The sequence below is a fragment of the Muntiacus reevesi genome, chromosome 12 (genome assembly GCF_963930625.1).
Source record: "Muntiacus reevesi chromosome 12, mMunRee1.1, whole genome shotgun sequence".
NCBI lineage: Eukaryota > Metazoa > Chordata > Mammalia > Artiodactyla > Cervidae > Muntiacus > Muntiacus reevesi.
In genome coordinates, this window is record NC_089260.1 from 4,169,047 (window position 1) to 4,182,753 (window position 13,707).

Here is a 13,707-nt window from a genome sequence, read left to right on the forward strand (position 1 = left end):
TATAATATTTAATTTTAAATATTTAATAGCTTGTAATAACCCATCCTAACAATTATGTGAAGATTTGGCAGCATTAAAATAATCCCATTTACTATGATAAAAAAAAAAAAAAGGATAGCATTTAAGTAGTCTTTCGATTATTTGAATATTTCAGTTTTTGACAATTTCAAAACATTTTCTGGTACTCTTTTGTGTTTCAGGATGCAGAACACTGTCTTCATTTTTATGAATAAAGTTGCCAACTAATATATTTTAGACTGTCAGTATGAAACTATCTTCACATTGTTACCTCTTACATATTTTCTATCATGTGACTTCCTTATACATTTAAAGAATTTCTACCTAAAATGGAGTCGATGGTAGGAGACCCAAATTCTGATAATCAACCTGTAAACTTTGGGCAACTAGTCAGGTTTACAGTTTTCTCAGCGACCCATGTGGCACCAGAGGTAAACAGCCTGCCTGCCAATGCAGGAGACATAAGATCCCTCGGTGGGGAAGATCCCCTGGGGGGGGCCATGGCAACTCACTCCAGTACTCTTGCCTGGAGAATTCCATTAGTAGAGGAGTCTGGCAGGCTACACTCCACAGGGCCACAAAAAGCCAGACACCAACTGAAGTGACTTAGCACTCACCCAATATTTGCATTTTACTATGCATATATTATAGCTCAAAAAATTATAACATCTATATGTAGATAGATGATAGATAAATATATTTTACAAGCAAATGAACAAGAGCCTTAATCCGCAAGTAATTACAGAGCCTGAAGCTTTCAGATGGTTGTCCATCACACACAAAAAAGCTAACTCTGAATAATTTCCAAAATCATTTGTTTGTCTTATATAAAACCTGTTTGGTTTATAGGTGGTTTATAGGTGTCTATTGGTTTATAGATCAGTATGGGTGTGCTGCTAACAGACCGTCTGAGCAGTCTGTGCTCTCATTAGTTTATTTTTCATCTTCTGCGTTTGGCTAAAAGAGAGAGAAGCATCTGCCATAGTAGACACAGTCAGGAGTTCCCTGTGAACACAGATTCCCCAGGAAGGGAAAAGACTGGAGAGGCTGGACAAGAGAAACAGCCTAACAGGCCTGTGCCAACAGTTTTATCCACAGCAATTCCTCCTTAGTTGCATTCTGCTTGTGTTTATCGTTAACTTTTTGCTCCTTTTACTAATGGCACAAGCGTGGGCAATTTATTTAATGCCACCAAAACCTGTCTCATCGATGAAGTGAACATGAAATTAATGCTACCCCATATTATTGTTCTGAGGATTAAATGAAGTAGCATATTTTTATGACCTGCATTATGCCTGGTGTGTTTTTGGCACTTAATCAATGCTAGCTACTGGTAGCCGACAGTAACCACTAATGGTGATAGAGAACATGTTTCTTACGCTGATAGTCAAGTAGCAATGCCCCTGTGACTGAGGAATACACTGACTGGTCAGTCGTCCTTCCGTAAGAAGTCTGTTGTGACACCTCTTATCATTCTTTTTGTTTGGTTGCCCCTCCTCCTGCCCCCTAGAGCATTCCAGCTGCAGCTGAACACTCTTATCAACACTCAGCTATTTCCATTCCCTGCACGCTGCTTGGTTTTCCGTCAGGAACACAGAAACATAGAGTTATGCTGAACAAGGAGAATTGCTTGTAAAAAACTTTCTAACTATGTATTAAGGAACCAAAAAGGCAAAAACAAAGAAACAACACAAAACCCACAGTGGTATGATGGAGTCAGCAAACTACACCTCTGCGTCTGCCACCTCTCGGGCTGGAAAACAGGAAAAGGTAGGATTATCAAGTACCAGTCTAGAAAAGGAGACTTACAGAGCTCCCGTGGAGAGTAGGAAGTTCTGCCTAGTTGCTGCTTCTGTATCTGAACCCGGAGAAGAAACCCACGGGGCTGGAACCCAGACTTCTAAGGAAGCAGTGCCAACTGACGCCTGGGTCTCTGAGGGAGTGTGGAGACTGCTCCGCAAAAGTTGCAGAAGTATTCAAACTGGATTCAGCGGCTACTGCTGGAATGCATTGCTGCTGTCAGGGTGAAGAAACGAGGCTGGAGTAACGCTGAAAAACCAAGAAGCCAAGACAAAACCAGGAAGCAAAACAGAAAGGGTCAAGTCCTCTCCTCCGGTTCCAAGCTTAGGCCCCTTCTCAAGCCCTTGAATTGGCTGAGCCTAGCAAGGGGCCCGCTGGCCCCCGCAGAAGTGTGGCTTACCAAGTCCCAGCAAAGATGCTACTGAATGCCTCACACAAAGCTGAGACATAATGTCTCAGTAGCTGGCATCCATTTACATCCTATTGTTAGCCTATTTCTGCCAGACTTGGGAATTCTAATATAATCGGCAATTTTCAACTCTTGCATTGTTTTAGCTTAGAAAACTTCTCTACACAAAGTTCCATCTTAATGTGAATGTTTCAATACATTTATCCAACAGTAACTTTTCCAAAAACTACTTTAGTGGCTCTCCATGGTTTCGGGAATCATGAAGTGAAAGTGAAGTGTTAGTCACTCAGTGGTGTCCAGCTCATTGCGACCCCATGGACTGTAGCCCTCCAGGCTCCTCTGGCCGTGGAACTCTCCGGACAAGAATACTGGCATGGGTAGCCATTCCCTTTCCCAGGGGGTCCTCCTAACCCAGGGATCAAACCTGGGTCTCTCACATTGCAGGGAGATTCTTTACTGTCTGAGCCAGCAGGGAAGAGTATCACTAAATAATAGACTTGAGAGATTATTCTAAACAGTTATCTTTGTGTATTACACAAAAACTGCCCAATAATTACAGCATCAATGGCGTTTTCTTTCAAAGGTCAAGTATAACTCTAAATGAAAGGCATTATATTCGTACTACCCCAAGTAAAGTAAAAGGAGAAGTATACCTAAAATTCATACCCCCAAGGAATGTTTTCAATTTCTAAGGTATCAGCAGTTTTAATCCAACCTCTCTTCAATAGTACCAGGAAAGGCACTGAGACATTTATAACCTCCAGTAATGAGCAAGCTTCTAATGATAGGAAAAAAAAAAAGAAAGAAAGAAATGGTAGAACTGCTTGACCACAAATATGTGTGTGTGTGTGTGTGTGTGTGTGTGTGTGTGTGTGTTATGTGTGTATACACATACACATCACTGATTCAAAATGGGGCATTGCTCAGATCTGGATCCATTTTGACATTGAGTAAATTAACATAGGAGAAGCTACCAGAGCTGCAGTTAATGAGAAAAAACTCTAAGTCAAGTTGTACTTGTCTCAGATCATTGATTATAGAGCACAGTATATATTCATGAATATTGGAAAAACATATTAGCAAGAAGCAACGTCTGTTTCATTATGCAAATTTTTAAATTACCATCTGGTAGAATGGGATTCCACTTAAAACATTTGGAAGCCTTAGCATGGCACGGTTGACAAAGGATGTGATACGGAGTCGGAAGACGAGTTGCAGGCCTCGATGTGCGGGTGTTGGCTGGTTAAACTTGGGAGGGGAGCTTATCTCATCCCTTTCCCACAAGTTTCCTTCATGGGCAAAATGGCTTAATGATACACATGTAACAGAATTATAAGAATTAAATAGAATCATTTTATTGATTTATAACCTCACAAGAAGGAAATGGCAACCCACTCCAGTATTCTTGCCTAGAGAATCCGGTGGACAGAGGTGCCTGGTGGGCTGCTGTCCATGGGGTTGCAGAGAGTCCAGCATGACTGAAGCAGCTTAGCATGCATGCGTGCATTGGAGAGGGAAATGGCAACCCACTCCAGTGCTCTTGCCTGGAGAATCCCAGGGACGGGGGAGCCTGGTGGGCTGCCGTCTATGGGGTCGCACAGACTTCAGCTGGACATGACTGACGCGACTTAGCAGCAACAGCAGCAATTGCTACTTGAATCCACTCACTTTTTAATTCACCAAAGCTGTATACAAGATATAGAAGACAGCAAAATTGTACAAAATATAAAGATTAGATTAACGTCAAAACATTGCTAAAATAGATCATTGATGATTACAGTCAACCCTTTAAAAGCATGTTCATGAAGCATTTGTACAAGATTAGGGATGGGGCTTGCTGGTAGGGGTTGGGCTGTTGGCAAGGGTGGCTTCACAGAAAATTGTGGAAATGTTTAGTGACAAAAAAACAGAAATGAAAATTACTCATTTACTGGTCTCAAGTGAAGTGTGCCTATAAAAAGCATTTTTTGGATTCAGCTGTAACCAAAAGCTTATTTATTTGAAGTCAAGGTAGAAATTATAAACAGATTTTATGAATTTTGAGTAGTTCAAACAGTACAGAAATCAGATATTCTAATAGGCTAGAATAACTCATGTAGATTTCAAATATAGCCTTTTTAAAAAATGAATAGGCATCTTAGTTTGGCTTGATAGACTATGTTTATCAGAAGTCAAATAAGCTGAAGACAGAAACCCTTCTTGTCATTCAACAAGCTTGAATGAAGACATAGCCAGAGATCTCAGAATGTAGAGTTATTGATCTCCAGGGAGAACATGGCCCTGAATAGATGGTCAGATTTTGGTTCTGGGCAGGCCAGTTGTTTAACCCGAAGTCCAGACTACATTTTTTGGTTAGCACTTCATCACATAGTGACTATAAATTTGGGTTCATAAGTAAGGAAAATGAAAAATCATTTTTATGTGGGAAATTTAGAAGAAAACAGATAATTACTGATTTTTAAGTTATCATTTATCTAAATGAGAATCTAGTGTTCAGTGACAAAATAATACACAAATATTACATTTTCCATTTTTTTCGTGAATTTTGAAATCACATTGGTTGACAGTGAAAGTTCAGTTCAGTTCAGTTCAATCACTCAATCATTTCTGACTCTTTGTGACCCCATGAACCACAGCACACCAGGCCTCCCTGTCCATCACCAACTCCCGGAGTCCACCCAAACCCATGTCCATTGTGTTGGTGATGCCATCCAACCATCTCATCTTCTGTCGTCCCCTTCTCCTCCCGCCCTCAATCTTTCCCAGCATCAGGGTCTTTTCAAATGAGCCGCCTCTCCGCATCAGGTGGCCGAAGTATTGGAGTTTCAGTTTCAACATCAGTCTTTCCAATGGCAGTGAAAAATGGGCATCAAATTAAAAGTCCAGCAATCAAGTAATGATTTATTAGACTGTGGTATATCTACTTATGAAAATGCACCACAGAGCTTAAAATAAATGTTGTGAATGAGTGAAGTTCACTCAGTCATGTCCAACTCTTTGCAACCTCATAGGCTATACAGTCCATGGGATTCTCCAGGCCAGAGTACTAGAGTGGATAGCATTTCTCTGCTCCAGGGGATCTTCCCAACCCAGGGATCAAACCCAGGTCTCCTGCATTGCAGGCAGACTCTTTACCAGCTGAGCCACAAGAGAAGCCCAAGAATACTGGAGTGGGTAGCCTATCCTTTCTCCAGCAGATCTTCCCTACCCAGGAATTGAACTGGAGTCTCCTGCATTGCAGGCAGATTTTTTACCAACTGAGCTAAAAATAAACATTAGGAAGACCATTTAGCAAATGTGGGAAATGTTTTTAATATAAACCAAAGAGGATTAGCCAGGATACATTACTGTATATACATTATGTTTTCAGTTACATAAAAAAATATAAATTCTTATAGAAAAAAGATTAGAAAATGACAGTAATTGTTTTAGGGTAAGAGATAGGAGGTTATTTTCTAAATATATTTTCTGAAAATGCATTAAAATGTTGCTTTTTTATTGTTGAAGTTTAGTAATAACAGGCTTTTAGTAAAAACAAGAATTCAAAATTATATTCATTTTATACATCAATATGCCATTAAATTGTCTTTATCCAAAAAGCAACTGTTAAAAATAATATCCTTATTCTTTCTAGATACAAGTTGTGTCTATTTTTGATCAAATAAATCAACATTAAAATTGCTTACCATTTTCCAACTTTTGTTTGATAATGAAATCACACATCTCAGATATTATTAAAGCAAACAAAATTCCAAACAGGAAATGGCCACATGAAAAGTAGAAATGTTTATTAAATAAAATAGACCCTCAGACTTCCTCAATCTGTTGTTTTTATTAAAATCTGACATTTACTTTATTTATTGCTTGAGAGTAGGTCTTTTAAAGCTTTTGTTTTAAAATAGGCCTTAGAGAAAGGAGAATTATGTGTTTGACTTCATTATAAATCATTATTTGTTTGACCTGTAAACATAATGGGAAAAACAGTATTCTAACAGTATTAGGGAAAATGAAGGGCCATTAAAGGAAGGGAAAGGGAATACAATTGTGAGAGTGGAAGAACAAAATACCAAGAAAAAGGAAGGAATTTTGAGTTTTCAAGTGACCTTGGAGATTTGGATTCCCTTGAATTCTGTCAGATGGAAATTTCTCTTGGACTATTTTCTCTGATTTGCTGTAGACAGGATTCTGATGAGAAAGCCAACTCTTGTCTCCTTCATAGGCTGCCTTTCACCTGCTTCCTTCTGTATTTAGAAGAACTCCTACATCTTGTAGGCCCAGAGAACGGCCTGCCTCCCTTCCTTATCTTGTTATTAATATGTTTTCATGCTTGAAAACAACTCCCAGTCTTCCTTCTTTTGGTTTCTGGTAAGCTCAACTTTGCCCAGTGGAAAGTAACAAACATCTAGCTCCATTAAAATTTAAAATCATGCTCTCATATGAAATGCCCTTTTAGCTTTGTTTGTGTGTTACAATATCACTTTTATCAAAATCAAGTTCTAATACTGCATATCTTCCCAACAGAGAGACAGAATGAATTGACAAAACCTTACCCAATTCTGTAGCGGGAAAGGAGTCGTCTTTCTTTGAAGTAACATATCCAAATACTCAGAAAACAAGGACCTCTCCCTATAGGAACTTACAACAAAGAACACAACACATACTGCTTTACTGAAACGTACATCCCATGCTAAAAATAGGTCACAAACATAGTGAACAAATGCAGCTCTCTTTTTTCAACATGAGATCGTACCTGGCCAACACTGGAAGTTTTGTAATCCTTGTCTGGGGGAAAACAACAGAAATATTGATGAACAGTGCAGTTTGCATAAAATATTATTGAATTGCACTATCATTAAAGTAGTAGGGAGTGTGATGTCTTCACTTGACCTGATATCCATTATATCACTCTTACACCATTTTATATTTCAGTTGTGCTTTAGAGATTTTCTTAACTCAGTGTGTAGATTAGTTTATTTCATGAACCTGCTAAAAGGCATTTTGACGTCCTGGGGAAACGGTTCCTCCAAAAGAGCTTTCCTTTCATCTCAAGCAGCAGTTTCCACCCTGGAAGAGATGGGTCAGTTGTCAAATTTCTGTTCTTGCAGTAACTTTGGGGGTGGTAGCTCGTGAAAAGCACCTTTTGTACTTTGGTTCACTGACAGGTTGCTCTGTGAATTCAACGTATAAATAAGTAATGTAGGTCCTGTTTTGTGATTGAAATGAGGGGCAGGCTTAGTTGACCCTTCTGATTTTCGGGCCCCTAGTGGTAAGAATATGATTCACAGCACCTTTCGGCCTCATCGGCCTCTGCCCTTTGAAGTCAACTCTAATGTGTGGACATCCATGACCTGTTCTTTGCTGGCAGTTTCTCGGCTCTAATGGACTTCGCTTATGCACAGAGGATGACCCCTCTCTTGAACTCTGTCTACTTTCATTTCTTTTCCTTTCCAGACATCTCTTAGGATTTCCTAGCACGTTCCCAAATCGTTGTCTTTGGATCCTTTAGCTCTCTAATATAAAAGATATTCTTAGTGCCAAGGTCTGCTTCAAATGTGGTTTGTGTGTATCCAACTTTTCTTCCCCCAGTGTCATGGTATTCAGTGTTTCTGAGTGAATACTTGGAAACCAGCCTATCTTAATCATTGTCTTTCATATACTATTTTCCAAAAAAAGATTATCACATTTCTCTCTGTATATACAAATGAGATGTAGTTTTATGAAATAACCAATTATACAAGGTTTTAAATATTTTAAAATTTAAAGATGTTCTCATTTTCTCATTTCTGTCTTTTACAATAGATTTTTTATTGACTGTTTTAAACCAGTTATGAGAATCTATATAATAGTGTCATAATAAAATATATAATAACCATCATTCTAAGTCAATAATGCTATTTTATTTATAGTAGACAATGCAATAATACCTCTGGCTCACTGGCAAATAGTTTTAAAAATAAATGAGTATATATATGTATCATTTTTCCCTCTGGTCCTTTTATGCTGCTCAAATATGCTTAGTCACAAAAATTTGTTGCGTATATGCAGTATAATATGAGACTTTGAATATATTAATTACATATTTATATAAATATGTAAATACTCTTATACTTTGTCTCTTTCATTGTCTAATGCAAATACATTGGTTATAGTGAATATCATTTTTCGCTTTTAAGCAGAAGCTTCAGAGTTTTATTGGTATTCTTTGTTAGAGAAATTTTAATAGCTAACTACAAATATCTCTAGCCTCAATTTCCACATCTACCAACTGGTCAGAAAAATAAAATATCATCCTGATAAACATTTTCTATCAGTTCTTTAGTCAAAAAAGTTTTGTCCTCATTCTACCAGCCTTTCATCCAAGTTCAGCTCCCTTTTTTCTGTAGTCGGAAAGGCTTTTCATTACTTAAGAAAGTCCTTAGTGAGAGGGAAGGGAGCATGTTGATTTTTCTCTCACAGCTGCCCTCTTTAAACTAGTCATATTTCTATTTTTTTCCCCCTTCTGAGCTGCTTTCTGATTATACACTAATTTTCTTTGCTCTGTTCCTGATTCTGCATGATCTTTTCCTCCTTTCAAACTAATGATATTCTAAGTATCTGACGTGGAAAAGGAAGATTTCTGTTGCTAAGAAGGGTAAATCTGTTAAATCAAGCCAAGAAATATACTAGGCAATGAAGGTCAGCCTAACTCCGACATATTGCAAAGTTCTTTGTTTTGTCATGCCTTAATAAAAGTGAGTTCATATGAAGAGTGAGATTTTACTGTTCAGAAAGCATAGACTCCATTAGCATCCTATTGCTTTAGTGAAATTGAATCTCCCTGATTACAGTATTAAAAATTTCCTGGCGTTTCTTGCAAGGCTGTTCCCTTAGCCGTCTCAGACACTTGGTAGGACGCGCGGGTGTAAGCCAGCTCTCAGCCGCGTTTGTGTTTCGCCAAGGCTGTTCGATTACCACGCCCGCGTGCCCCCGCCGCCCCGCGCGGTCATCCCGCTGAAGCGGCCCCGAGCGGCAGTGGCGACCACCCGCCGGGGAAAAGGCGTCTTCTCGGTGAAAGGAGGATCGAGGTCTGCCGCCAGCGGGTCTTCTTCATCCGGCTCGAAATGTAAGTAGTCTCCGCTTCCCCGTAAAGAAGGGCGGGGTGTGCTCCATTGCATGAATGTCTGTATTCGGGGAATTAATCACGAGTGATGGCAGGGTTGCTGTGTACGGTGTACGAGCGAAATACCAAACGGAGGAGAAACGGTCTCTGCGTTCCCCTGCACTGCGCTGGAGCGGCGCGGTGCAGGCGGACGCGGGCGTGCCTAGCAAACCTGCAGCGACCAGGAAGGTGTCATCAGAGCCAAGAACACGCTCTTGGCAAACCCAGCTTGGGACACATCCAAGTCTTGAAATACAACATGCTGCTTTTGGAGAAGAAATAAATTGCAATTCCAAAAAGAGTCATAGAGTATCTTTTCAGAGAAGCAGTATGCAAAATCAGTGCATGTTTTGAACATTTGACCCCTGGGATAGCTAAGAGGGAAATAGTAGAAAGGCTAAAAGGGTAACTTTCCATACTATTCTAGATCAGGAGAATGGTGTCTGAAAACATACGTAATGTCGTAAAAGCATAATATGGATATAACCTCACATGAATTAATAAAAAGTAGAGCTACAAACCTCCCAACTGAACACATTATTAAGTTTTTATATGGACAGATCCAGAAAAAACATAAGTTTTGTTACGAGAATATTAGTCTTAAGGTAAAGATAGCCATTTTTCTTGCATTTCTTGAGGTTGCAGTCTACAGAGAAGAGACAGACAGTAGCAAGCAAGGTAAAATCTGAGGTTTTAACGCGGTAGATCGTCACTATGTCAAAGAATAAAGTAGGACGAAGCAGCAGAGAGAGGAGAGCTGTGTTTCACGGGATGGAGTGTGGCCGCCTCTCTGACGAGGCGCTGTCCGAGCAGAGAGCCCATGGAAGCAGGGAAGGAGTGTGCGCGGGGAGCTGTTGGCTGCGGAGCATCTGGGCAGAGAGAAGGGTCAGTGCGGAGACCCTAGCCTGGAACAAGGAGACCAGGGCCGCAGAGTGAAGAGGAAATGTGGTGAGAGATAAGGCAGAGCCAAGGCGAGTTCCAGTGCAGCCTGTTAGGTCCCTGTAGGGGGTTTCTAGTTACTTTGCTTCTGTCCTTCAAGACAAGCAAAGCAAATCCTTTATCTAAATTTTACTCATGGGTAAGCACAGAGAAGCTAAATCATCAAGCGAAGAGCTGACCCATTGGAAAAGTCCCTCATGTTGGGAAAGACTGAAGGCAGGAGGAGAAGGGGACGACAAAGGATGAGACGGTTGGATGGCATCACCGACTCGATGGACATGAGTTTGGGTAAACTCTGGGAGTTGGTGATGGACAGGGAGGCCTGGCATGCCACAGTCCATGGGGTCGCAAAGAGTTGGACATGACTGAGGGACTGAACTGAACTGAACTGAAGCACAGAAAATGTTACATAGTTGGATGGTAGAGCCAACACTAAACCCATGTTCCTTCATTCTCATCCCTACATATGCTGTCTACTCTAGAACATTGCCTTGTACCTTTGTGCCATCAGAAATACTAAGAAAGAACACTGTTGAGATACTTTGTTTTTATACAAAGAAGTGTGAAAAATAGTTACCCTCAGCACTGATGCTTCTGTTAACTAAGTTTGGTACACTCAATTTGAATTAGCTAATCTAAACTAAATAGCAAATTACATGGATTTACATTTCCCCATATACTGACTCATCCATTTATCTAATTCTTCTATGGATAAAAAAATGTGAATTCTCTTGTTGAGTCTTAGTAATAAAAGAAAATGAGTTTCTGCAACAATCTCTAAACAATCTTATATGCTGTCTATTTTCAAAAACAAAGAAAGTTCTTGAATTTGGTTTTTGCTGTGGAAAATTGAGCATTGAATTGTCTGCTATGTTTATAGAAGACTTTTTTTTTTTTTTTTTTTTTTTTTTTTTACCATAGTTGTATTAAGTTAATTTTAAATAGAAATACCTTGAGCATCTGTGGATGCTTTGCCCTGGAGTCACTTCTAGAACACTGTTTAGCAATGGGAGTATTGATGTTTTGGCCATGGCAGTTCTATGTTGTGTAAGAATATTCCAAGCTTTGCAGAACATTCAGCATCCCTGACTTTCAAACCTTCAAGGCCAGCAGCACTCTTCAGTCTTTTTAACAACTGTATGTGTGCTTATGCATTTCTAAGTTTTCCTTAAGGAGATGTAACCACCCTGGTTTAGAACCAGTGGTTTCTGGCCATTCTTGGGCAAATGCAGCTTCGTACAACTCAACCACTCAATTGCCGTAAACCTTAGTTTTGCAGCGAACAGTGATAGTTTCCAGGGGTTATTTTGGTGTAAATATCTTGATCTTCAAATGGTTAAGTTGTCTCTGGCCTCTTATTCTTTATTTCTAATCCTCTTGGGTCATAGAGAGAGAATGTGAGCTACAAAATCTTTTTTGAGTACCTTAGAATTTCTCTTGGTTTCATAATAATGAGATTTTGTGAGTGGGAAATAGAATCTATTTTCTGCCTTTGGTATAATACTATGTGTGTCTTTTATCTCGTTGGTTGTATCATCCGATCCTCTGTAGACTTTGTTCTTTTGTGGCAAATTGATAAGTGAAATCCTGAAAGTGATTACTTAAAATTCTCTATCAATTAGTGACCTTATAAAGTTCTTCTTTCCTTGAGGTTTTATTTTATATTCCATGTTGCTTGGCTGGTATTTATATGATGTTTTACAGTAATAGTTAAATGATAGCTAACATTTTTTTGATGTTTGTTCTATGGTAGCTATTGTTTTAAACACGTTATTAATACATACATTTTCATGTATAAATTATATTAATTCATTTGTTTCTCATAACTGCCAATAACTGAAGTATTGTTATCATGCCCATTTTATAAGTGTGGAAAAATTAAGTGATATCCCTGAAGTCACCGAGCTATTTAATGACAGAGCCCGGAACCACGGCCTGATTCTAGGGCATCTGTTTCTAGAGTACAGGATCTTATGTCTGTGCCCTTTCTAGTGCTGCTTCTCTAAAACTTCTTGGAGAATTGTCACTTTCACATTTATGCAATACTTCATTTTCCATCTGTACTCTAGAATTTTGCTTTTTTCCATACGTTGCTTGGTTCTTTACTGATAAGACTCTCTTTTGGTTTGCATTTCTCTAGTCTACCGTTTATTTTCCACCTTTCTTTGTCATTAGTTTCCCAGGGCACATGTGATAAATTATGACAAACTGCATGGTTTAATGACAGATATTTAGAGGTTGAACGTCTGAGATCAAGGTGTCGCAGAGCCCTGCTCTGTCTCTGGAAGTTCCATGGTCAGTCTGAGACTGTCTTCTGGAGAGTCTATCCCATGCCTTTCTCCTGGCTTCTGGAATGCTGCAATCCTTGGCATGCCTGGGTTTACTGACCAGACGCTCCGGTCTCCTCCTCCATCATCACATGCGTTTTTCCCCTGTGTCTTTGTATCTATGCATCTTCTCCTTTTTTTATGAAGACGTTAGTCATATTGAACTAGGACTCACTCAATAACCTCATTGTGATTACATCTACAAAGATGTATTTTCAAACAGGCAACATTTCCAGGTACTGGGATCGGGACTTATCTTTTGAGAGAACATTTTAACCAACACCACTCTCACTTTATTTTTGCATAAATTTTTTCCTAAAATAACATATATCTGGACCTTGTTTTTGAAAGCAATATGAAAGTCTTTGTTTTTTACGGGGAAATTTAATTATTTTATGTATGTTTTACTCACTAACCTGTTAGATTTGTTTATATTTCATTCATCCTAACTTCAAGGATTTAAATTATCATTTCCTCTTTTCTTCCTTTCCTTTGCTTGTTTAATGAATTTGCTTTTAATTCTATCTCTTCCCTCACAACAGTCTTAATTTGGATATTCTACTACATCCCTCTTTTTCATTAGTGACTATAGTAATATATTAAACTTGTATAGATAAAACTACTTTATCTATTTCTCTCCTAAAATCAAACAATACCTATTCCAACTTGCATCGAAGACATGAATTTTAGAAAGACTGTACTTCATCATTCCCAAACCACATATGTTCCCTGCCTCTTGAACCTTCCTCCCAGCCTCCACCACATCCCGCCCCTCTAGGTTGTCACAGAGCGCCTGGATAGTGAGTGATGTTGAACATTTTTTTCATGTGTTTATTGGCCATCTATATGCCTTCTTTGGAGAAATGTCTGTTTAGGTCTTCTGCCCTTTCTTTGATTGGGTTGTTTTTTTTTTTTTTTTCTGATATTGAGCTGCATGAACTGCTTATATATTTTGGAGATCAATCCTTTGTCAGTTGCTTTATTTGTAATTATTTTCTCCCATCCTGAGGGTTGTCTTTTCATCTTATTTATGGTTTCCTTTGTTGTGCAAAAGCTTTTATGTTTATTTAAGTACC

The 13,707-nt window shown here is 39.0% G+C and overlaps 1 protein-coding gene across 1 annotated transcript in view; it reads left to right on the forward strand.

Annotated features, from left to right (window-relative positions):
* RALYL (RALY RNA binding protein like) overlaps window positions 1–13,707 on the forward strand; it is a 767,040-nt gene that overhangs the window by 681,203 nt on the left and 72,130 nt on the right. Inside the window, exon 6 of the mRNA XM_065902672.1 lies at window positions 9,166–9,329. Coding sequence (XP_065758744.1) covers window positions 9,166–9,329 — 164 coding nt within the window. The remainder of the gene's footprint in view (window positions 1–9,165; window positions 9,330–13,707) is intronic.